Raw genomic sequence first — 26046 nt, 5'->3', positions numbered from 1 at the left:
GACAGTGTTAACGCGTTCAAAAATGACTAAATAATGAAGTAATTCTAGCACAAAATATGCCGCATAATTTGCCTTTTCTTGCTGCATAATTTACTCAACCCTGCTGCATAATTTGATCCTCCCCTGCCGCATAATTCCAGTAGCGCTGCTAAGAGTTCCACTGTAATCATATTCTGTGCCCTTATTATTTAAAGAACAATTTCACCTTCCTACACCTCACTCATTGGTCTCACTGGACAAGTCCAGCTCAACTGGAGTCACAAGCAAAGGAAAAAGTTACATCTGATTTTGTTTGCACATACCCACTCCGCAACGGCAACAGTTGGCCTACTTTTCCCCTATCAGCTTTAGAGTAATATTGACCTTTGTTACCTATATCTCATGAGTCCATGTTAATCTAGTGTGCGTTACATTGATGAGCAGAGATCCACCCGCCCAACACAGTTTAAAATGGCCGCTGTTGAACTCACCCTGAGAAGCAGTGCGCAGCCGTCAGCACCCAGGTCTGGCCCACCAACACCCCACCGCACATCAGTTCCCCGTTGAGGCGTATGGCCACCAGCCAGGGCCACGCCCCAGGGCCCGCTGCTGTGCCGCCCACGATCCTGCCCTTCACGGCCGTGGCATTGGCAGGAGCAAGCCGTCGACCACAGCTCCCTGCGGAAAAAAGAAGAAAGACTCTTAGAAACAATTCTGTAGTGCGACATGCAAGGCGAATATCTTTCTTTCTCCTCAACAATAATTCATTAATTTCTGCTTTTCTTAAGTGACTTTTAGTCATTCATGATTATTTTGACACAACACAGAAAAAGTGCAAACACTATGGGCACGATTCAGAAGGGTAAACTGAGACGAAAGTCAAACTTTACGCTTTTCTGTATTCACAAAGGGCATTTACGAATAGTAAAGTTAGACTTTTGTCTCAGTTAAACTTATGTTTTGGTCTTAAGTTTCACTGATCTGTCTCTGTCTGAGTGTCTCAGTTAAAGTTAGGAACAAAACATAAGTTTAACTGAAACAAAAGTGTTGGACCCGGCCTCGTGGCGTGGTTCGCCCCTGTCCCTCCACACCCTGTGAGTGTAGGCCTGTACCCCGAGTCCCCTGTGCAGCCTCCCCATTAGTGTAGCCTGCACCCCGAGCCTGGTCGCCCTACTCCAAGTAAACCTAGATCCCCCAAGAACCTTGACCAGGCTTGCCTTTCCCGCTCCACGCCCGGCTCCGAGCGCCTAACCATGCATGCCCCACAAGGCCCGGACGCCATTTTCCCTTCCCGAGATCGTTGTCTCCCTGGGCCTAGCGTGACCCCGGCCCCAGCGAAACCCAGACTCCAAAGGCGCGCCAGTCCCGGATGGGGGGTAAAGGGCTCCCCGAGTGAGATAAGCCAGGGAGTTTCGATGGCATCTCCAGCCCCCCCTGAGGGGCCGGTATCTGTCACACCTTTGGCCCTCCCCTATGGGCCAGTTTCGATCACCCCTCTGGCCTCCCCAAGGGCTGGCTCCAGACCCGCTGGGCGTCTGGGAATTCCCGGGCCCATCTTTCAAAGGGATCAAAGAGCCAACCGCCGGACCCCACCAACGACCAGCCCCCCGGGCAGGAGACCTCCGCCTGCGAAGGTCCGGAGATCAAAGAGCAAAAGGACTATAACTGGGCCCGCCCGACAACTAGCGGGCAGTTGTATCTTGGACCTGAAGCTTGCTGATCTGATCGCGGCTGACCCTAAGACGAACTCATCTGGAACCTCGGAGCCCGGCTGACGCTGTCGCGGCCCAAGCTGAACTGAACCATCGGAGCCCTGCTGACGCTGTCGCGGCTCAAGCTGAACTGTAACCATCGGAGCCCTGCTGACGCTGTCGCGGCTCAAGCTGAACTGTAACCATCGGAGCCCTGCTGACGCTGTCGCGGCCCAAGCTGAACTGTAACCATCGGAGCCCTGCTGACGCTGTCGCGGCTCAAGCTGAACTGTAACCATCGGAGCCCTGCTGACGCTGTCGCGGCTCAAGCTGAACTGTAACCATCGGAGCCCTGCTGACGCTGAGGCGGCTCAAGCTGAACTGTAACCATCGGAGCCCTGCTGACGCTGTCGCGGCTCGACCTCTCCAAGACCATCCGAGCCCTGCTGACGCTGTCGCGGCTCCTCACGAACTTCTCCAGATCGAGCCATGCTGACCTCGTCGCGGCTTGAGGAGTGCTCTGGTCCGGCTGGACCATCGAGACCACCATCACGACCGCGCCGACACGACGGAGGCGAAGCAGCCAGTACAACCATCCTCCCGTATCCCCCGGCTCGAGGATTGAGAGCTGTGCGTAGGGTACGCCTCGTACTGACCCAGAGACTAAAAGACTGTCCCGCTTCCCCCTTCCCGAATCCTCCAGGACTTTGTGGTCCCTCGACCACGGTGTATATAAGAGTGCTTCCTTCGTTTATTGCTTATATAAAGAACTTGTTATTAGAATCCAGCGGTGTGGTGTCTGTTCATAGTGTGGTGTGAGCTCAGTGTGTACGATCCTAGACTCGAAGTCCTCCCCGGTGAGGACCTCACAATCAAGACTCGGCAAGTTCTGTGGAAGAGGTGGGTCTTGGGAGGACTGGGTGAGCATAACCTGGCCCTCTGAGTGCGCCCCTTCCAACATTGGTGGCAGCGTCGCGATAAGAACCTACGTCTAGGGATCGTACAGCACTGACACACTACCCGAACGAAGAGCAACCACGAGCATCACAAACGACGAAACCACCTTCCAGATGGAACTTCTGGGAGAATATACACACCGGCAGCTGAAGCAGTTTTGCATAAATCGCCAAATACTGACAACGGGACTAAACACCAAAGAGGACTTTCAACAAGCTCTAACAGCCTGGAGGAGACCGGAGCCCAACCTCCAGCACCGACAGAAGCCGATGGAGGGGGAGCACCCCGGATCGAAAACCACGCCCCAGAGCAAGAAAGAGCAGAGTCCCCGACGCGGACTCACAGCACAGAGAGAGGTCTATCTCGAGAAGAGATGACAGACCGAGAACGCAACCGAAGCCACGAGCTAGAACTAGCCCGTTTGAAGATGGAGGTAGATCTCAAGCTGGCCGAGAAAAAGCTAGCCATCGAGCAGCTACGGCTGCAAGGAGAACTGGAGGAGAAAAAGCTCCAGAGAGAACTGGAGGAGAAGAAACTCCAGCGAGAACATGACGGAAAGAAGCTCCAGCTGGAGCACAAGCGCAGCATATTGGAAATGGAACTAAAGGCCCGGAACGAAGACAACCGAACAGCAGCGACCCGAGAGTCCGTTCCCCCGGTGGAACCCAAGGTCCACATCCCCAAGGATGTGGTCAAGGAATATTACAAAAACAATGATATCCAGCAATGGTTCAAGGCCTACGAGGTCGCCATGACATCCCACCGAGTTCCGCAGAAGGATTGGGGAGCCGGGCTATGGGGGCGATTCCTGAGTGAGGGGAGAGACACCCTACTTGACCTACCGTCTGCCGAGCAGACCTCCTACAGCCACATGAAAGAGGCCCTCCTCACAAGGTACGGGCTCACCCCAGAAATGTACCGCCAACGCTTCCGAGAATGCAAGAAGATCCCCGGCACCACATGGGTAGAATATGTCAATTTCTACAGCCGGGCCCTGGAAGGGTGGATCAAGGGCAGCAAAGTATCCACCTTCGAGGGACTCATCGACCTCATTGCTTATGAACATTTGTCCCTGAATTGCTTTGTGGAACTCCGACAGCACCTCCTGGACAGCAAGTTGGCTGACCCACGGAAACTGTCCGTCGAGGCCGATCGCTGGGGGAGCACCAGAGTACCCCGGGGGCCCGGGGGAGACTCTGGCCGAAATGAACAGGGACCTTCCCGCCCAAGGGGAGGGGGGAATCAGAATAGACAGAGGGGATCCCAGGGAGGGTCCTCGCGCAGCCCCCCCAGAAACCAGCCTGGCACATCGCCTCCCACAGCGCGCGCAGGGTTCCCCCCAGCTAAGCCAGGGCCCCGAGTCAGCCAAGCCTGCTTCCATTGCCAGCAACCCGGGCACTATGCCAATGACCCCCGCTGCCCTTTGTTCAAGAAGCCTGCCGCTGCCGGGCCCCCAGTGCGCCACATCACCTCAGTAGCCCTAGAAGAGGAGGAGGAAGAGGAGTTCGAGGGAGCTGACCCCGCAGCCATGATGTTAGTCTCCCTGGGTGATAGGGAGATGGTCCCAGGAGCCCCCCTACCAGACAACACAGAGAAATACCGACAGCAGGTGACTGTCAATGGCCATCACATAGGGGCGCTCCGAGACACTGGGGCCAGTATCACCGCCGTCAAACGGCACCTCGTCACCGAAGCCCAGATTGTTCCCCACATCTCCTGCAGGGTGATCGCAGCAGATAACTCCGTCCGCACCTGCCGGATAGCTCAAGTCCCGTTCGAATGGGGGGGCGTCTCCGGAGAGTTACGAGTGGCGGTCCGCTCAGACATGCCCGTGGACTGCCTGCTCGGCAACGATCTAGAGAGCTCCCCATGGCAGCGGGTTGAGAAAAGGACCCACTTGGAGATGGTGGGCCTGCCCGAGTGGGCCTGTGTGAGTACCCGGTCGATGACCACCCGAAGGGCCACCCCCGAAGGGGCGACCTTAGAGGCGGCACCGGCGACCCCCGAGGACCCCGAGGTCCCTGAACCGTCTGAGACCCCTGAGCTGTTCCCCGGAGAGAGTTTCCCCCCCGACGCAGGTCCCCTCGGCCCTGGCGTCGAACCGACCCCGAGCCTGGACGACCTTCCCGAGCTGGCCCAGTGGCGCCAGGAAGGAGGACCGTCCCGAGAAGAATTCTGCCTAGAACAGACCTCCTGTCCGTCCTTGGTTGGGCCGCGGCAGTAGGCCGCCGCCCAGGCCGCCGGTGACCAGTCCGGCTCCCACTTTGTCTATTGGGAAAACGGCCTCTTGTACAGCGAGCAAAAGTCTGCCGAGCTAGGGTCAGCCCGAGTGCTGGTGGTACCCCTACGCTTCCGTGGCTTTCTCCTGAACCTGGCCCACGATGTGCCCCTGGCGGGACACTTGGGTCAAGACAAAACATATCACCGCCTAGTCACCCACTTTTACTGGCTGGGCATGCGCTCCGATGTGGAGGCCCACTGTAAGTCCTGCCCCACGTGTCAGTCCAGCGGAAAGAGCAGAGGGAAGCGCAAGGCCCCCCCTCCAACCCTTCCCCGTGGTCAGTACCCCCTTTGAAAGGGTGGGAATCGACATCGTGGGCCCCCTCGACCCCCGGACCTCCCTGGGGCACCATTTTATCCTTGTCTTGGTGGACCATGCCACCCGCTACCCCGAAGCCATTCCCCTCCGAACGGTGACTGCCCCCGTAGTGGGCCGGGCCCTCATGGCCATCTTCTCCCGGGTGGGATTCCCCCGAGAAGTCGTCAGCGACCGAGGGGCCAACTTCATCTCGAAATACATGAAGTCCCTGTGGCAACAATGTGGAGTGACGTACAAATTTACCACCCCATATCACCCCCAGGGTAACGGTCTGGTGGAGCGATTCAACCGGACCCTCAAAGGAATGATCATGGGTCTCAAAGAGCCCCTGAGGCGTAAGTGGGACGTCCTCCTTCCCTGTCTCCTCTTCGCATACCGCGAAGTACCCCAGAAATCCCTGGGGTTCAGCCCCTTCGAACTCCTTTACGGGCACCCCGTCAGGGGGCCCCTCAGCCTGGTCAAGGAAGGGTGGGAGACGGCGGCTCCAGAGCCCCCTCCCGATGTGTTTCGATACATTCTGGCCCTCCGGAACCAGACGAGGAAGTTCAGAGAACTGGCCGAGGCAAACCTCGAGGCCAGTCAAGAAGAAATGAAATGGTGGTATGACCAGAATGCCACTCTGGTCGAGTTTCAGCCCGGACAACAGGTCTGGGTGATGGCCCCCGTGGAGCCCTGTGCCCTGCAAGACAAGTGGACAGGGCCCTTCAAGGTGGTGGAACGTAAGAGTCAGGTGACCTACCTCATTGATGTAGAGTCCCCAAGGAACCCCTTGCGGGTCCTTCACGTGAACCGCCTCAAGCCCCACTTCGCCCGGTCCGAGTTGAGCTTGCTCCTCGCCACGGACGATGGAGAAGAAGAAGAAATGGAGCCTCTCCCCGACCTCCTGTGCGTGAAAGAAAAAGATGGCTCCGTAGAGGGGGTGAGTCTCTCCTCCTCCCTCTCTCCCGAGCAGCGCGAGGACTGTCGCCAGTTGTTGGGACAGTTCTCGGACCTCTTCTCCCTCACCCCCGGCGTCACCAACTGGTGCGTCCACGACGTGGACACCGGGGACAGCCCCCCGGTACGGCACAGAGCCTACCGCGTCCCTGACAGAGTCCGGGCCTGCATCAAGGCCGAGGTATCAAAGATGTTAGCTCTCGGGGTGGTCGAAGCCTCTGACAGCCCATGGGCTAGCCCCGTGGTCCTGGTTCCGAAGGCGGCCGCTCCAGGCGCTGTTCCCGAGCTGAGGTTCTGCGTTGACTACCGCGGGCTCAACGCAGTCACCAGAACCGATGCGCACCCCATGCCCCGGGCCGACGAGCTTATTGAACGCCTCGGGGCTGCTCGCTTCCTAAGCACGTTCGACCTGACCAGTGGATACTGGCAGATCGCCCTCACCGAGGGAGCTAAGGAAAGATCTGATTTTTTCACCCCGGATGGTCACTACCATTTCCGGGTGATGCCCTTTGGGATGAAGAACGCCCCCGCCACCTTCCAGAGACTGGTGAACCAGGTACTGGCTGGGTTGGAAGAGTTCAGCGCTGCCTATCTGGACGATATCGCAGTGTACAGTACCCACTGGCCCGAGCACCTCCAGCACCTCTGGGCGGTGCTGACGGCCCTGAGAAGGGCTGGTCTCACCATTAAGGCGAGCAAGTGCCAGATCGGACAAGGGTCCGTAGTCTACCTCGGGCACCAGGTCGGAAGCGGCCTCGTAGCCCCCCTCCAGCCCAAGATCGATGCCATCGTGGCCTGGGAGGCCCCCATGACCCAGACGGAAGTGCGGGCGTTTCTAGGGCTCACGGGGTACTACTGCCGGTTCATCAAGGGGTACGGCAGCATCGTAGCCCCCCTCACGGAGTTAACCTCCAAAAACCAGCCGAAGAAAGTCAGCTGGACCCCCACCTGCCAAGAGGCGTTCGAAACGTTGAAAGACGCCATGTGCACCGCCCCCATCCTACAGGCCCCCGACTACTCCCGAGAGTTTGTAGTCCAGACGGACGCGTCCGAGCATGGCATCGGAGCCGTTCTGTCCCAGTTGAACGAGAATGGCCTGGATCAGCCAGTGGCATTCATTAGCCGGAGGCTACTCCCTCGAGAACAAAGGTGGAGCACCATCGAGCGGGAGGCCTTCGCGGTGGTTTGGGCCCTGAAGAAGCTGAGGCCCTACCTGTTCGGTACTCACTTCCGGGTCCAGACCGACCACCGACCTCTCCGGTGGCTAATGCAGATGAGAGGGGAAAATCCCAAATTGCTGCGCTGGTCCATCTCCCTCCAGGGGATGGACTTCACTGTGGAGCACCGGACTGGTTCTGACCACGCCAACGCAGACGGCCTGTCCAGATTCTTCCGCCTCAGCGAAGAGAACCCCCAAGAGGAGGGGTAGTTCTCCCCGCCTTCAGCTGGGGGGGACGCGTGTTGGACCCGGCCTCGTGGCGTGGTTCGCCCCTGTCCCTCCACACCCTGTGAGTGTAGGCCTGTACCCCGAGTCCCCTGTGCAGCCTCCCCATTAGTGTAGCCTGCACCCCGAGCCTGGTCGCCCTACTCCAAGTAAACCTAGATCCCCCGAGAACCTTGACCAGGCCTGCCTTTCCCGCTCCACGCCCGGCTCCGAGCGCCTAACCATGCATGCCCCACAAGGCCCGGACGCCATTTTCCCTTCCCGAGATCCCTGTCTCCCTGGGCCTAGCGTGACCCCGGCCCCAGCGAAACCCAGACTCCAAAGGCGCGCCAGTCCCGGATGGGGGGTAAAGGGCTCCCCGAGTGAGATAAGCAAGGGAGTTTCGATGGCACCTCCAGCCCCCCCTGAGGGGCCGGTATCTGTCACACCTTTGGCCCTCCCCTATGGGCCAGTTTCGATCACCCCTCTTGCCTCCCCAAGGGCTGGCTCCAGACCCGCTGGGCGTCTGGGAATTCCCGGGCCCAGCTTTCAAAGGGATCAAAGAGCCAACCGCCGGACCCCGCCAACGACCAGCCCCCCGGGCAGGAGACCTCCGCCTGCGAAGGTCCGGAGATCAAAGAGCAAAAGGACTATAACTGGGCCCGCCCGACAACTAGCGGGCAGTTGTATCTTGGACCTGAAGCTTGCTGATCTGATCGCGGCTGACCCTAAGACAAACTCATCTGGAACCTCGGACCCCGGCTGACGCTGTCGCGGCCCAAGCTGAACTGAACCATCGGAGCCCTGCTGACGCTGTCGCGGCTCAAGCTGAACTGTAACCATCGGAGCCCTGCTGACGCTGTCGCGGCTCAAGCTGAACTGTAACCATCGGAGCCCTGCTGACGCTGTCGCGGCCCAAGCTGAACTGTAACCATCGGAGCCCTGCTGACGCTGTCGCGGCTCAAGCTGAACTGTAACCATCGGAGCCCTGCTGACGCTGTCGCGGCTCAAGCTGAACTGTAACCATCGGAGCCCTGCTGACGCTGTCGCGGCTCAAGCTGAACTGTAACCATCGGAGCCCTGCTGACGCTGTCGCGGCTCGACCTCTCCAAGACCATCCGAGCCCTGCTGACGCTGTCGCGGCTCCTCACGAACTTCTCCAGATCGAGCCATGCTGACCTCGTCGCGGCTTGAGGAGTGCTCTGGTCCGGCTGGACCATCGAGACCACCATCACGACCGCGCCGACACGACGGAGGCGAAGCAGCCAGTACGACCATCCTCCCGTGTCCCCCGGCTCGAGGATTGAGAGCTGTGCGTAGGGTACGCCTCGTACTGACCCAGAGACTAAAAGACTGTCCCGCTTCCTCCTTCCCGAATCCTCCAGGACTTTGTGGTCCCTCGACCACGGTGTATATAAGAGTGCTTCCTTCGTTTATTGCTTATATAAAGAACTTGTTATTAGAATCCAGCGGTGTGGTGTCTGTTCATAGTGTGGTGTGAGCTCTTGCTTTGTCCTGTGCCACTACAGTTGCTTGGATTACTAACGGATGTATGACATTACAACGCATGCTTTTACCACGCATGCTTTTACATCGCAAGTTTTACAAAGCATGTCTTTACAACGCATAGCGCTTTGGGGTGCTGGATAGTGAATAGTTTAATTTACTATTCCAACTCCAGTCCCCGTGGATAGTAGGGAAGGTGTTGGATAGTAATTTAAATCTATTCCCTATCCTAGAGCGCCCCCCAGCGCAATGCGTTGTAATGGTTTGCGTTGTAAAAGTTGCGATGTAAAAGCACTGCGTGGTAAAAGTTGCGTTGTAAAGGATGTTTCCCATTACTAACCAATATTCTTCTTCAATCCTGATCCAGGCCTCTTTCTCCCTCGTCCTCTCCTTTCTCCCCTCCTCTCCTCTCCCCTCCTTTCCTCTCCTCTCCTCTCCTGGCACTCCATACAGACTCCCCATGTACAGATGGAAGGTGTGGGGCTCACCTGCAGGTTCATCCTCCGGGGCTGTGCTAAGATAGTCCATGTCCTGCTCCAGCTCTGTGAGGGAGATGTAGAAGAGCACACAGTGAGTTCTGGACAAGGAGAGGCCCACACAGCACACTGGCTGTCAGTACCCCAAGAAACATCTTGTTTACACAGACGACAACCCACAGAACACCAAATGTAGAGTGGGAAAACTCTGGAGCAGTTGTATTAGTTTTACCTCCATCATGGTTTAAATAGAATAATATGTGTTTACTTTTATAAGTATAGCACAGACTTGGCAATACATTCACTGTGTGTTATTCAATTGTGAAGTGCGTTTTGCTTTAAACCCCACACCACCCTTCAAGAGTAAGCCTCGACTGATCAACCTCACTCGCGTCCAAAGTCAAACCCTAAGCAAGAGGCCCTTGGCGGTCTGTGAGCCTACAAGGGTACCCGGTTCATGTGGTGCCAAAGTCAAAGGGTAACTCTTGCGGTACAGATTGAGCAGTTGCCATGGAGTTCCATATACTCCATGAACTACACAGGTTCAATTACACACTATTCTACTCAGAGGAGGGAATGTAACAAAGTTGTAATTTAGGGGCCGATTCACAGAACTAACTTAAGACAAAATCCTAAACTTACTACTTTTGGTATTCAAAAAAGGCATTTAATAGTAGTAAAGTTAGGATTTTGTCGTAAGTTTGACTCAAGACAAACTTTAGACAGACTTAAGACAGACTTAAGACAAAGTTAAGACAAACTTAAGACAAACTTAAGATTGACTTAAGACTGACTTAAGACAAAATCCTAACTTAAGTCTGTCTTAAGTCTGTCTTAAGTTTGTCTTAAGTCTGTTTTAAATCTGTCTTAATTCTGTCTTAAGTCTGTCTTAAGTCTGTCTTAAATTTGTCTTAAGTCACACTTAGGACAAAATCCTAACTTTACTACTACTAAATGCTTTCTGTGAATACCAAAAGTTGTAAGTTTAGGATTTTGTCTTGGGTTAGTTCTGTGAATCAGGCCCTTAGATACACCCAACACCTGAAAGGAAAACAACCTCTGATACACCTAACAGGGAAAATATGCAACTGGGAATACACTTCTATCAAATTAAACTTAATTTGGTGTAAGATGTGGCTTACTGTAACCCTGGGCGAAGCACTACGCTATGCTCGCGGAGTTTGCGAAGTTTTCGCAACTTCGCACTACGCGAGCTGCACGTAGCACAGTGCGAACATGCGCAGTGCAGCGTAGCGTAGTGCAGGGGGTCATTTTTTGCTTGTTCGCGGTCCTGAACGTCATGTTCGCGACCGCGAGCAAGCAAAATGACATCCCGGCGAGATTCTCAACGCGAGGAGGTCAGGTTTCTCATTGTGAGTGCTTGCGCATGCTCGCGACCGCTCTCAATGAGAAACTACCTGTTCGCGTTGAGAAAGCTGCCGCTCGAGTAATAATCTACTCGAGCAGCAGAAAACTACAGCTCGCACTGTGCAAGATGCCGTTTTCAATGCTTGCACAGTGCCGGATGCTTGTCCGCACTGTGCAATCATTGAAAACGCATCTTGCACAGTGCGAACATGCTACTACGCAGCTCGCGTAGTGCTACGTGAAGTTCGCGTAGTGCGAAGTGCACTTCGCGTAGCTTCGCGTAGCGCTACTTCGCGAACTACGCCCAGGGTTAGCTTACTGCACACATAAGATATGTTCATAGCTACAGTGAGACTGATTAGATGTAAGATGTGGTGTAGCACGCGTGCTCTCTACTTAGCTACCCTGAACCTGGTTGGGTATGGAGCCTGATTTGGTATAAGTTGTGGTGCATCACAAGATCTCTTCTTAGCTACACTGAGCCTGATTGGATATAACTGTGGTGTACAACACAAGATATCTTCTTAGCTACACTGAGCCTGATTGCGTATAAGTTGTCGAGCTGAGCCTGATTGGGGAAAAGATGTGCCCTATAGCATGAGATCTCAAATATCTGCAATAAGCATGTTTAACCCCTTGCACGTGGCGCGAATTTTCGAGCTGTGCGGGTATTAATTAATTAGTGGGCGGGATACGGACTCCGGGGGCTGTCCTCCGCACACACCCACCGTGATGCATGACGGCTCCCGGCAATCACGAGCATGCAAGGGGTTAAGTATAAGTTTTGGTCTAGCTCATAAACCTCTCCATAGCTCTACTAAGCCTGCTTTGGTATAAGATGTGGTCTACCACAACTGCATTGATGCTGATTGGAGGTAAGAGGTGGTCCAGAGCTTGTGATTTGTTTATAGCCCCCGTATGACAGGTACTCCTTGATTATAGGTATCAGACCGCACCTCCCCAAGTTCTGTTGGTTAAAATAAAAAAGAACTAACTGAATGTGAGCCTCAAAACAGAAAGGCACTTGGCTGCTACGTGTGTTTTTGGTGGCTAACCAAAGAAAGCGCGATGGATGGAAATGCTTAGATTCACCATAACCACTGCTAATTACTCTGAACAGCATTCTATTCCACTATTTTAGTTATTTGCTCTATTTTAGAAGGAACCCACCCAGATACAAATCAGTTTGGCCCTACCCAAAAAGGGACAGTCCAGCTGAGCTGCTAGATCTCACCTTTTAATAAGGGTGAACACAAGCTCAGATATGTTTCAGACCTATGGGGCCTCATTGGAGAGGTGAAGTTTGAGCCCCTGTGATACAGTGGGTTTGGGCCCTTAACCCCTTGGCAGTGGGGGTAATTCCCCCACTGTGCTGGGGGGCGCGCACAGTGCCTTGGTGCTCATGTGCTCATGAAGAGCTCAGCTCGTCACGGCCACACCCGTTTTCGTGGATCGTTCAGCACAGCAGGGGAATTATCCCCGCGTGCAAGCGTTCCACGGCTCATGATGAGCTCAGCTTGTCATGAGCACATGAGCACCGTGCCTCATGACAAGCTGAGCTCGTCATGAGCTCGGAAGGAGGTAAATCTTAGCATAACGGTACCACCTACAGCAGTTGACGTACACCACAAAAATGTGATGGACGGAAAGGTTTGGCTCATTCTTTACCATTACTCATAGTAACCTACAAGAGGTTCAAAGATATCCCAAGACCCCGCCGAGTCCATGTGGATCCACTTGAACAGCATTTGTGTGCCCAGGACAAGAGAAAAACATCCAACAAACCAAAACAAGCTAAGGTGAAGTGAAAGCACCTACTACACTCCTGCAGCCTGAGGTTGCATTGGCCGGCCATCACCTGGAGGCAGGTTCCTGCGGCAGCGCTCCCTTCGGGGCAGAACCGCTGGTAGTAGGAGCAAGCCTTGCTCAAGGCCCAGTTTCTTTGGGACTGTTCTGGTACTTTTTGGGTTTCCAGGATCACTGCACAGCTGGGCTCTGAGGTTTGGGTAGGATCAAGAGCTAGATAAAGGAGAGGTTGGAAAAACAGTTTAATACCTGTGAGTTTTGGGTACAAGTATCATTAGCAAAACTCTTGCGCTACTTTATAGTGAGAGGAAAGAGCCACACAGTAGACAGCGGAACAATCACGCACTCTACAAAGAGCAATCAGGACAATACCAAATTGGGGTGCACTAGAGATATATAAATAGTACAATAGAATGCAGTCTGCTGGTAACTGCCTGGGCAACATGGGAAGGATTTATGACGTTACAGCGCATACATTTACATCGAGGTACATTACATTGTGGTTTTTACAACCAAGTCGTTACAACGACTTGCGTTGGAGGGCGCTCAACTTAGGAGTAGTATAATTTACTATTCCACCTCCAGTCTACAAACAGTAGGGAGGGTGTTGGATAGTAAATGATACGATTCCTTGTCCTAGAGCGCCATCCAGCGCAAGCTGTTGTAATGACTTGCGTTGTGAAAACTGCAATGTAATAGCATCACGATGTAATCCCCGCGTTGTAAACGATGTTTCCCCATGGGAAGCAAGAGCTATTACTGCTCGGTCAAGCAAGTGCAATAATGGTGCAAATACCCATTTGCTTCTATTGGTGCATGAGATCATGGGTCTACATGATACAATAATTGTCCTGCTTTATCCTGACATTGCTCAACATCAACATTTGCACTTTGTTTTCAAAGAAATAAATTACACTTAAACAATTCCTCTAACTAAACATGCCCAGTTTATGGATTGTTTATTTAAACAGATATAAAGTTCTACTCAGGGAACTAGAGATTCGCCTTTGTTGAATTATTCAATTGCACAGATTTCATTGGTCAATTCTGGCCCAGATTCTTCAGAGGGATGTCCCAAAATGTACACAAAGGGGTGTAAAGCCAAAAGATTGACTCACACATTTTGCTCACTCAAACACAGTCCTAGAGCACACACTTGGACATCATGCCTACTGACAGCAGCAGTTGGCACCTGCTTCTCAATTAACTCTGTGCAGTTGACAAGGAACAGCTGAAGAACGCTGGAGACACAAGTGTAAAATAAACCTTCATTGTGGTGAGCACCACTTCCTAATCCCTGTCTGCTCTCTCATGAGTAAATCTCCACAATTTCTGTCTGCACTCTCATCAATACCGCCCTATAATCTTTGTCTACACTCTCATGAGTAAACCTCCATAATCCCTGTCTGCACTCCCATGAGTAAACCTCTATAACCCCTGCCTGCACTCCCATGAGTAAACCTGGAGGAGTGTGGCTCAATGGTTAGAGCGGCAGACCCTGATGCAGAGTTCTGGCCAGGGACCAGGGTTCGATATCCGCCTCGGCAGGGTCTCAGGCTCGATTTCCCCAGATCTGTTAATTCTCGCCTCGGTGCCTATTCTAATCATGGGCCCCACGCTGCAGCTCTGGGCAATAGCTTGCTTAATCTCCACAACAGCCCCAACAGCGCTTGGATGCCTAGCTTCACCCTGGGGGTGCCCAGGAGTGGACACTTCACAGGGAAAGCCAGGAGGGGTTCCACAGTGGTATGAGTATCAGTGCCAGGAAGCCGAATAGGCGACACCACAAGGTGACCATCTGGTGACAGTGCGCTCTATAAGTACCATGACATTTACATTTACATCATCCTCCATAATCCCTGCCTGCACTCCCATGAGTAAACCTCCATAATCCCTGGCTACTCCCATGAGTAAATCTCCACAATCCCTGTCTGAAATCTTATTAGTAAACTCCATAATCCCTGTCTGCACTCTCATTAGTAAACTTCAAAATCCCTTTCTTTCCTCTCATGAGTAAATCTCCGTAATCCTTGCCTGCACTCTCATGAATACCTCACCATAATCCTAGTCTACACTCTCATGAGTAATCTCCATAATCCCTGTCTGCACTCTCATCAATGCCTCACCATAATCCCAGTCTGCACTCTCACGAGTAAACCTCCATAATTTAATATTTGATAAGGGAGTACCTATGGTGGGTTAACCTCCCCCTCTCCCTTGGTTCCTATTTTTGGGGCCTAACAAGGCAAACCCATCCCAGTGTGCTGCAGACCCTTGGGAGTTATAAAACACCTGTGGCGGTCCACCAACGGTGCTCACCTGCTTTTAGTAGGAAGACACTTCTTACAGACCTACTTTCAATGGGTCTCTTTAACAACTGGTCAACCCAGAAGGGCTGGGTCCAGAGGTTGAACGTGTAGTTAGTGCACTTCTCTGTGTCGCGCAGTTCGTCAGTGGTGCCTAACCCACGACTAGGGTACCCTTAGTATATTCGCTTGAGGCAGCTACAGCACCATCTGGTTCAGCCTTCTTGAATTCCAAGCTTTAACCAGTCTAAACCACTCTCTGCAACATGCTGTGTCAATCAGCCCACGGTGGTCTCAACCTGGTGGCCCTCTATCCGCCTACTGTCACTCATACTCAGACAGTGTTTCCTGGAGCTCTGCCTGGTGAACCATGATAATAAAATGCACTTCCATCTGGAAACCAAAGCAGCAGACCAGATACACATCATCACATTCCTTAACTATGCATTCCTCTGGACCAAAGGGAACCCTTGATGCAATAGTGGTTTTAGCCAGAGATTGCGCGGTTAATCCAGACCTCTGACTGGTCTCCTAACCAATAAGTGCCTCAAGTTACTGCTATGAGAGTAAGGAACCTGAGAGCCCTATTGATTCCGGACACTCTTTTATTCGTAAAACTAATGTGGTGGTCGAGGGAACCATCTCCAACTCTTGCAACAACCTACAATCCTTCAGTTTCTCCCCTCCAAGCCAGCCATTGGGTGGAGCAGATGAGAGCCCTGGTGGGGGCAAGTTACACAGTAGCAAGACCATTAACGTATGCTTCTCAAAGACATTCACCAGTAGGATCTGTGCTCCGCGTCTGCAAACCTCATCACCTACCAAGCTGTCGACAGAATGAAGCCCGAAAGCTGGCCTCTGCGAGTCGAGGGCGCCAGGTTTTGAAATGGTTAAAACCTTCATGTAAGAACAGAATCAAACTATCTATAATTCATAAAAAACCTTCACACTAAACTGTTTTAACTCACTTACAATTGAACTCCATCCAACCTTCTGGGTAACATTTCTGGTGCAACTAGAGAACTCTGGAGTGACCTACAACATTCTGTAAATCTCCTTCCACATCTCAGTGTGTTTCATCAGTTCCACCCAAGTTGCTGGCCTCTCTCTTCTCTCTTAAATGGCCTGGACGTTAAGCATGGTCCTTGCATGGCTAACATGGCACACTGGGCTCTCTCTTTGTTTCCACTCCTATCTTCACACACACATCTAGTGCTGGGCTCAGCAAGGAATACAGCAGGCATGTTCTTGCTCGAGAAGGGAGGAAGCCCTATATTAGCACAGTAGCTAAATTAAGGGATTGTGCAAATTCTTTAACCAATGTCAAAGTTGACCAGAACCAGTTAGGACAAATAGCAGTAAAACATTGCCCTGTACACCTTACATGGATGTGGGTGACATGGACATTTGGGGGCCAACGTTAGATGAACTTACGCTCACACGCCTCAGCCTGGTTACCGCAGTCTTGGAAGAGACAGGAGACACAGCCTTTGCAATCCATAAGCAACCGGTTGCGTTGGGCCAGCGCCCCCTGCAGGGCCTCAAGGGCACGCTTTAGAGCCACCTCCAGCACCACGGTCCCTCTGCTGGACACTGCTGTAAACAACAAGAAACACAGGTCAGGGGTCATCATGGAATGCTTTCTAGGCAGTGCTTAATTTGCAAATATGTAAGTGCCAGGGCCCTTCTCAGGAGGCCATTGCAGCTTGCACCAATCATTGCCCCTGCCTGCACAGCCAATGACAGTATCAGCACAACTAACAACCATCACATTTCTACAAGTGTGACAATCCAGACTATTCCAGGCTACACAAAGCTATAAAAATTAGGTAGTTGAAAGGTATAATCAATTTTAATATTTGTTGAGTTATTGAACTCTCTGTTGTTGTGCTCACCTCAAAATTAGACAAACACCGCCATCACGTGCTAGCCTGTCATAAGCGCGGGTGTTGACAATTAAGTAACGGTGCCGAGCACCAGAATCCACCAGCTCAAATTAAGCACTGTTTCTAGCTAGGTCTGTGCAGTGCCATGCCATCCACCCAGAATCCTCACAGGGGGTTATTAATGAAAGCTGGGGCAGACTGCACACCGATGTGCAAATGGCTATAGGAAATAGGAAAAGGGCTGTAATATGAGGTAAGTTGAACGACTGTACAAAAGAAGTAGTAGTCTTGTGTAAAACATGTGACTCACTGCCCCAGCCATGCCTGCTCTAGTTTGTCAGGTAAATTCACAATGCCCATGTAGACCATAATGTCTGGCTCCAGGCTGGGCCTGGGGTGAACAATCTAACAAGGCAAAGCCCCTTAAGTGCCATCTGGGCCCAGGGATTTGAGGGCCCCTTTCTGCCCAAATTATGGATGTCTTTCCCACCAAACTGTCAGTAAGACAGTCCCATCTTCCTTGCTTACACTGGTATCCATGACAACCCAACTACTCCACTGGCAAGCCCTACCACCCTACATGCAGGGAAGTGCAAAATGTGAGTAATTTGCACTTGTGTAATTACATGACATTTCATATGAAATTGTTTGCAAATACATGAAATACAAAACTGGAATTTGCCGCTATATTTTATTGTGAAATGCATCCTTGGGTCCCTTTAGACCGTGGGGATGTATTTTGTGCTACTAATAAAACACAAGCACTGAAAATAGCACCTACTTATGTGCTGGTCGTCTGTGTTGTTCCCATGTGCTGAGTCTAAATGTTTGTGTGAACGGCACATACATATACAATTTGGTGTAATCGCTGAATTTTTGAGGATTTTGCATAATAAGCATAATGTAAAATTTCTGAAGTGACACCAGATGAAGCCAGCATAATGGATAACTCTCCCAGGCCTACCTACAACTTCCATAATCTTATATTCCTAGTTTTTCACTTAACAAGTAGCAGAACAAGCCAGATAAAATAGTAGTGCAAGAGCACCAGTAGCAAAAAAAGATGTCAGTGTTAATTGCAAGGGTGGGACATAGGGCTTGAAGACAGAGGGTGCTCTCTTGAGATGTTGTACCTATGTTCAACTAGTACACCTAACCACAAGGCACATAGTTGCTCACATGACTCCCAAACCCAACTGAAAGCAGATTGATGATGCCTACATTCCGCTAGATGGATTGATTGACAGCTCTTAGTAAACAGCTGTTTACAACTTTCCTAAAACACTGCCACAGTTGCTGTTCACTTACAAGCTGAGTGCATCATTCTTGACATCAAGGTGTTCATTATGAGCAACAACGTTAATAAATGTTATAATAATACATATAATGTTGTTTGTTGTCAAAGTTTACTCACAGAATTTATTTTAACTCATACAACTATGGTAAAACAATGGGGCATATTTACAAGGGGATATTGCCACCAGAATGTTACTTTTAGCGATATGCTCTTCTCCATATTTACAAAGCAGCGTTAAGCCACTTTTTGTGGCTTAACACCACCCATAAATATGGCTCCTTTACACGCATCACTTAACGTGAAAGGGACGTGCAATGGGTGTTGTTCTGGGCATTCCACCTCAACACCCCTTGCTTTTAACGCTGCCCCAAATTTACAAGGAAGGGTAAATCTGTGGCAATGCCAAAAACTATCGTCATGCACTAGCAGGCACTAGAATGGCGAAACTAGGAGAAATACTTTTATTTCCCCTCGTTTTTACTTTTTCTATGTGTGCTCCATTCTGCAGCACACCTAGAAAGAGCAAAATGCAATTAAATCTTGTTTATGTACAGGAAGGTGTCCCTTCTTCCGCATAAAAAAATCTATAAATAATGATGATTTGCTACTTCTATGTGTGATGTATTCCGCAGCACACAGAGAAGTAACACATCGCCATTAGTGGTTGTTTATGTGCAGGAACAGACACCTTACTGCACATAAACAATCACTCCCCCAACCCGGCACCCTTGCACTATGGTGCAAGGGTGCCTGCCTTGGCGCTAGGCAGCTACATTTAGGGCCAGCGCTAGGTAAGACACAGGTGTGCACCGTATTCTTGTGAATACGGCGCATCCCTGCATTTGGAAAATGTCGGAGTGCTACCAAATTTGGCGCAGCTCTGAGTTCCGACATCTTCTCGTAAATATGCCCCTATGTGTTATTTATTGACAGCTTCCTGCTCTTTGAAACATTAACGTTTTGTGCCATGTAGCTCTAGCATGGCCAGATGTTTGCCGCTGGAATCCAAACACTCCCCCCACTGTTGGCCTGCTAAGGTGGCTTTCTCAGGTGCTGGTCCAACCACCAAGACACATGGGGCAGCATTATGCATGCGGCGCATTTAACATCATTGCGCTGGGCTATCCTTTAAAATGGTGCCCTCAGCGCAATGAAGGAAAGTGAGCCACATTATGGTGAATGTGCTGCCCCCAGGGCAGCTGCAAACTCGGGCAGCACATTCCTGTGAAAAATGGACCAGCTGCTTTAAAGGTACTCCGTGTTTCCACAGTGCACGCCACAACCCGCCTACACTTTTAAGGGGATTAGAGACCCACTTGGTGGCGGGTGCAGTCAGTGACTGTACCCACATGCAAGGGGATGTCTGGGTGGGTCCATGGGACCGCCTTTTCCCTTCCAGACGGCTGATCTCAGGGGGCACACTGACAGTGCGCCACTGTCAAGGTGGTGCACTGTCAGTGCTCCTCCTGACATCTACTTTGCCTCTGCACCCGTGTCATAGGGAGCAGGCTGAAAGGCAAGGGTATTCCCTCATTTGCATGGGGCGTGCCCCCTGACGATAGCGCTGGCACTTTCTGCTGTAATACCGCTATCGGTTTTACAGAAGGGACCGCACAAGCGTCTGCGGCCCCATCTGTAATACCAAAGTGCCCCAGGGGCGCACAAAGTGGGTGCAAATGCCCAGTGTGCCCCTGGGACACTTTGTGTAATACTGCCCCAGATACACTAAGGACCTGGGGCCTCATTTATGAGGCCGTGCGTCAGTTTTGCGCTTTCGATGCGTCACTTTTTGTGAGGCATCGGCGGCGTAAAACATGCCTCCTGTTGCGCACTATTTACAAAGTGACGCATCTAAGCAGATGCGTCACTTTGTAAACCCCTACGCTACATTATACCTGCGTCAGGTATAATGTATGCAGAGGGGGCGTTCCCCCTGCAAAAAGCCTCGTAATAGTGACGCAGTGAAATCCATGAGATTTCACTGCGTCACTTTTAGGACGCTGTTGCGTCAAAATCTTGCGCCTGCCTCACAGCAGGCGTAAGACTGACGCAAGCCCTTTCACATGGGGCTTTCCCCATGTGAAAGGACGCATTGCTGTAGTTGCGTCACTTTTGTGACACATTCCAGCAATGTGTGACTTTTGCGCTTACAGATACGTCAGAAATACTGACGTATCTGTAACTCCTTGCGCCATGATGCGTCATACTGTAAATATGACGCATCATTGGTCTCACAAGGAGGGCGCAGTGAAAAGTGACGCATCGCTGTTTTCACGCAGCGATGCGTCACTTTTCATAAATGAGGCCCCTGCTTCTTTCTAGGAAGCAGCTCAAGACGCGTCTTTTTCAGCTCTGCCTCTATTGACTCTGCTTTTAAAACTCACAACCTTAGAAATAATTCCTGACTTTTCACTTTCTCCTTGCTGTTCCCATGATCTTGCGGTATATGGTCCTTTCCAGTGGCGGCTCGCCAAGGGAGTGCTGTGGGGTGGTGGGGTGGGGTGGGGGAGGGGCAGGGTGGGGCATAGTGGACCCGGACATACGACAGAATGGAGTAAAGTAAGTAAATAAATAAATAAAACTATTTGCAGTTCAGTCGCAGCATCGGAGGGTTGGTGATGCAGTGAGCGCAAGGTAAATAGTCTTATTTATTTATTTACTTACTTTACTCCGTTCCGTTGTATGTCCAAGTCCACTACCCCCCAGCCCTGCCCCTCCCCCGCCACGCCCCACCGCCCCGTAGCACTCCCTCTGCGAGCCGCCACTGGTCCTTTCCCCTTGTTATACTTTTACCTCTTGGAGCGAAACCTTCTCCCTCCTGCTGGCTTGTGAAAACTGCCAACTTGACTTACAAAATAAATGTCTGCCTCGCTCTACTCAGACTCATCCTAAGTCTCATTTTACGCGTCTTATTGTCATCCTAATTGCGGTCACCATGAGGACCCCCAACCCTCAATGCCTCTCCTCCTGCTACTTCCCTACTTCACACCTCCACATGACTCTTCCAGCCTCTCGGATCTCTAGTTTCTTCTTCCGCCCTCCACCCATCTCTCTGCTCAGTCTCACAAGGCTCCAAGCCCTGCACTCACTTCCCTTTGAATTACCAAAAGTTCTCCCTCCTGCTGTGTGTTATGAGTCCATCATCTAGATATGTGTTTATTAATTCAGTTTGGATGACTACATCAATTTCCATTATAGATGCTTGTTCACTGCATCAGAGACTGTCTCAAAATTGGTGGAAACACATAAAGTGGACTGACACATTCAATCTTGATGCTCTATGAAAAAATGCAAAATAAAATCAATTAATTCAGGGCAGATGATAAAAAAGAGGATAATCAGCTATTACGTTCAGATAATCTTCATTACTCAGAATCCTAGCCCTACTCATCACAGACCTTACAAGCTGTAGAAAGCTCTGGGACTAGAATTAATCAGGCAACCAGATATAGTGGTGTTATAATATCCTACAGGGAATCCCGGGTACCACAACATGTTGTATTTTCTATGTCCCACCTCAGGAAACCCCACTGGCTCCCCGTACAGAAGAGATGCCAATTCAAGCTGCTAACCCATGCACACAAGGCTCTACACAACCAAGAGCCCGCCTACGTTAACTCCCGCCTGAACTTCCACCAACCATCGAGAAGACTACGCTCCACCTCCCTTTTCACTTGCCCATACTCCCCGCATCTACCGAAGCAGAAGTGGAGGACGCTCCTTCTCTTACATCGCAACAAAGACCTGGAACAGCCTCCCCACGCACCTCCGGACCATTCACCTCACGTCCGGAATTCCGAAGGGCCCTCAAGACCTGGCTGTTTGAATAAGCTTTCGGAGCCTGCAAGCACCTGGATACGCTCTCGGGTGGTTAGATGTACTTTATTAATCCTGATTGATTGAATGATGATTGATGTCCGTTCCACCTGCCCATTTCCAAGTTGTGGATGCTTCTGTGACGGATAAAATAAAGTCAAGTGCACCAGATTACTGCAGGCTTCACCAGTGTCTGACCCCTTCCCTAGGTGTACATCTTGGAAAGGGAAAACAACGAAGGGGTGTGGTAAATTAACACTACTTGTAACCCTGTGGATTAGTATAGGGAAATATATGTTAATTTGAGGAGTAGACATGCAAGTCTTTAGTTGGATTGAATAGGGTAAAGGAGGGATTGAAGAGTCTAGAAAGTGTTATTTGGGAGATCATAGTAATAAGCTGAGGCTTGGGAAGAGTAAAATCAGAGATAAGGGAGGGAAGAGTCTCTAGAAAGGGATTAAGAAAATCATAGTAGTAAAATGAGGTGTGTGATGCATCAAATAAGGGATACATGAGGGAAGAATTTAAAAAGAGTTGCTTTGGAGATTATAGGGCCTGATTCACAAAACTAATTTTAGACAAAATCCTAAACTTACTACTTTTGGTATTCACAGAAGTTAGGATTTTGTCTTAAGTTTGTCTTAAAACAGACTTAAGACAGACTTAAGACAAAATCCTAACTTAAGTCTGTCTTAAGTCTGTCTTAAGTCTGTCTTAAGACAAACTTAAGACAAAATCCTAACTTCTGTGAATACCAAAAGTAGTACATTTAGGATTCTGTCTTAAGTTAATTCTGTGAATCGGGCCCATAGTCATAAAATGAGGTTTCAGGTGAGCCATGGAGGAATAGAGGGGTGAACAGTCTAGAAGGGTTTATTTTGGAGATCATAGTAGTAGAACGAGTTTTGGGATGGGTTAGAAAATGGAGTTAGAGGATATATTGCGAGAGTAGTGCTTAGGGGAGAGTTAAAGGTGTATTTTTATTTTTTTCTTCTTCTACAGTAGGAGCATAGTAATAAATATATAAATACATAACTAAATACGATAATAACAATTCACAGACAAAGTTGCAACTATGCACCCATGGGTTACCAGCCTCGCGTGAGAGCGTATTCCAAACTTCACAAAGGTTCCCAAGACACACCTGGGATCCTGCAACAGTTTCACAGTATAGGAACACTGCTGGCACACCTTTCAAAATTCACATGTCCATATGATGTCACTTCTGCACGAACACCTGTACGTATTGTACAACTTCACATGTGGGAATGCATGCCCATTTATGCAAACCAATTTTTTTTATTTTGTACTCTCTACAGAAAAAAACATTTCTCTCTGTGGAGAAAGCCCTTCACGTACAGCCCCACAAGTGCTGGTGGAACATGTTCTCTTTCCATTTACATCCTGCTCCAGGGCAGGGATCTGCATATTCCCACCACAGGAGTACATCTCCAACCTCTGAAATCCCTCTGAAATCTCAGAAACACAAAACCTCAAATAAATCCTTCGTGGGGAATGCTCCCAAGATCTGGAACTCCATCCCCCCATATCAGAATGACCACCTCCTTCCCGCAATTCAAATCGCTACTCAAAGCCCTCTTCTTTGAGCGCTCCAGTGCTTAACGAGAACCCCACACCTGACGGTGAAAGGACACTATCTCTTCGAACCCAGAGCCGGCTGATTCGCTCCCGATCTCCGTCCCATATTGCGCTCAAGTTGTTGTTATACAAACTCTATTTCCTGCTTGTGTTCATGATTCCTGTTTTGTGTCCTTATTTTCCTTCTTGCATTTTTTGTGAAGCGCTCTGATACCCCCGGGTCCAGCTAGCGCTATACAAAACTTCAATAAATAAATAAATGTGCGTGTGTGTGTGTGTGTGTGTGTGTGTGTGTGTGTGTGTGTGCATGGGTGCATGGGTGCCTGAGTGCGTACGGGCGCGCGTGTGTGTATGAGTGCACACAAACCTTGCGTTTGCACATTCTGCAGTCACTTATTTCTAGGCTTGAAAGGAGCACATGTGTGGCCATTCCTTTGGTGGAAAACTGCCTCCAAGAGTCATGTGAGGACAGTCCCAACCAAGGCACGAGGCTGGCATGCAATTACCGGAAGAAGGCAGGGCAGTACCCAGGCACTGCCAAGGGGAGGCAGGGCCTTAGCACAATACTGTGAAAGAAAGACAGGGTCTTAGCCAGGAACTTTTAGGGGCAGGCCAAGCCTCAGTAGGTCGGGGTCAAACAAAGACAGCCCCTTAACAGGGCAGTGCAGGAAAAAGGGAACGTTTTATCAAGGCAGTGGCAAGGAAGGCAGGGTCTTAGCTGGGCATTGCTCGGGGAAGTCGGAGCTGTGCCGATGAAAAGCAGCACCATAACAGGGCAGTGCCTCAAAAAGACATGCTTGTAGCAGGGCACTGCCAACAGAACCTTAAAAGGGTTCTGACGCATCAATGGACGACAGTGTCACCATACTGCTGAAGAAAGACAAAATGCAAACCAGAATACAATGCACGTGCATGAACCAACCTTGCATGGGACCAGTGCGCCACACTCAGGCGGCACCTAAAAGGGTCTCAAAGTGGCAACGCTGGAGGAATGGCAACCATGTGCACTGTTTTGATAATCAAGAGCCCCAAGTTTCCTGCTGTATAGTTTGGGGACCCTCCTTCTGTTGTCCTGTAGCTCTAATGCAAACCCTGCAATGCCCTCGGGAGGTCTGCAACAGTAAGGCCAGAGCTGCTGTTTTTAAAGCTACAAAATCCCAATTGTTTACATTTGAACTCAGTGCTGGAATTGGGTTTACCATATATTGTGGGTCAAGGTGTAGCAGAGGAAAGGGGGTGGAGTCATGAAGGGTGGAACTTGAAAAGCAGAGCAGGATGGTCAATTTATACATTTAGGGGCAGATTTACAAGCCCCCTGCGCCACTTTTGCGTCACTTTTCCCATGTTTCAAGTGACGCAACAGTGGCGCAAGTGGCTTGTAAATCTGCCCCTTAAATTATAAATATCTGCTTTAAAGAAAATATCAGCAAGGACGAATGTGAAAGTAAATATGTTCTAGATTACTTAATTGGTGACAAAGAAGCTGCATTTTAACAGGGATAAGACACCTGTTGCAGAGGTAATTGTGTGTCCAGCAATTTTGAGGGGGTTATAATTCCGGTAGGATAACTCTACTGGTTAACACCAATGCTGGGGGTTATGAGTTTAGCCTAGTCACAGTTTCGACTCATAAAGTAGCATAGAGGGTTAATGTGCATGCTTCAAAGCACATTCTGTGACCTGAGGATCACAGATTTGTGTCTATATAGGTAAGTGGTACAAAAGGGGGTAGGTAAGTGGCCTACTGCTTTTGACACTGAGATAATGTTGTTACTTCTAGTTCATAAGTTGAAATCGTTTCTAATATAGCACCGTGTTCTGTTTATCAGCATCAAGGAGCTGCATGCAAACTGTATGTCACGGGTTTAGATGCTTATTATTTTCCTCTCGACCTGTTGTTATTCTAAAATTGAAAAGAAGGGTTCCTTTGGGGAGTAATAATGTCTTATTAGTAGAATCACAGTCACTGTGATAAGTTTTATTTCCTGACTTTGTTTTTCTCCTGACTGTTCACTCTTACATATCTCCCCTACTTGTAAACATATGTTGATTCCTATACGTTTTAAGTATTAACCCTCATTGTCTTATGAAACATTTTCTGTGCCTCGAGATGCACATGTATGATTTATTGTGCCATTGTGTGTGATGTAAAGACTAAAGAGCTCTGACACCCTACACTGGCATTATTAGCCCTATAAAATATTTACATTTAAAAAGTAGCAGGTGCAGTTTACATCAATATTTGTTTAATTACTCTTATAGGTAGGTAAATCTTACACTCTTACTGTGCAAGCACATCTCTTACATAGGTAGTTGAACAAAGTTAAAAGCCTACCTCCAAATCACAGTTTCTCTTAAGTACTTGTGCAGTGATACCAAGCTGTGTGCCTTGTCTTTCCAT

The 26046-nt window shown here is 50.2% G+C and overlaps 1 protein-coding gene across 1 annotated transcript in view; it reads right to left on the bottom strand.

The window, feature by feature from the left end:
• PRSS56 (serine protease 56) overlaps positions 1-16548 on the bottom strand; it is a 61771-nt gene extending 45223 nt beyond the window's left edge. Inside the window, exons 1-4 of the mRNA XM_078666068.1 lie at positions 16482-16548; positions 12754-12954; positions 9580-9633; positions 471-657 (exon numbers count right to left, since the gene is read on the bottom strand). Of these exons, the coding sequence (XP_078522194.1) occupies positions 471-657; positions 9580-9633; positions 12754-12954; positions 16482-16548 (509 nt within the window). The remainder of the gene's footprint in view (positions 1-470; positions 658-9579; positions 9634-12753; positions 12955-16481) is intronic.
• Between the last annotated feature and the right edge of the window lie 9498 nt (positions 16549-26046).

Source organism: Lissotriton helveticus, chromosome 11 (assembly GCF_964261635.1).
Source record: "Lissotriton helveticus chromosome 11, aLisHel1.1, whole genome shotgun sequence".
NCBI classification, from domain to species: Eukaryota; Metazoa; Chordata; class Amphibia; order Caudata; family Salamandridae; genus Lissotriton; species Lissotriton helveticus.
Note: the sequence above shows the minus strand (reverse complement) of the source record. Positions and strands in the feature narration are given on the sequence as shown.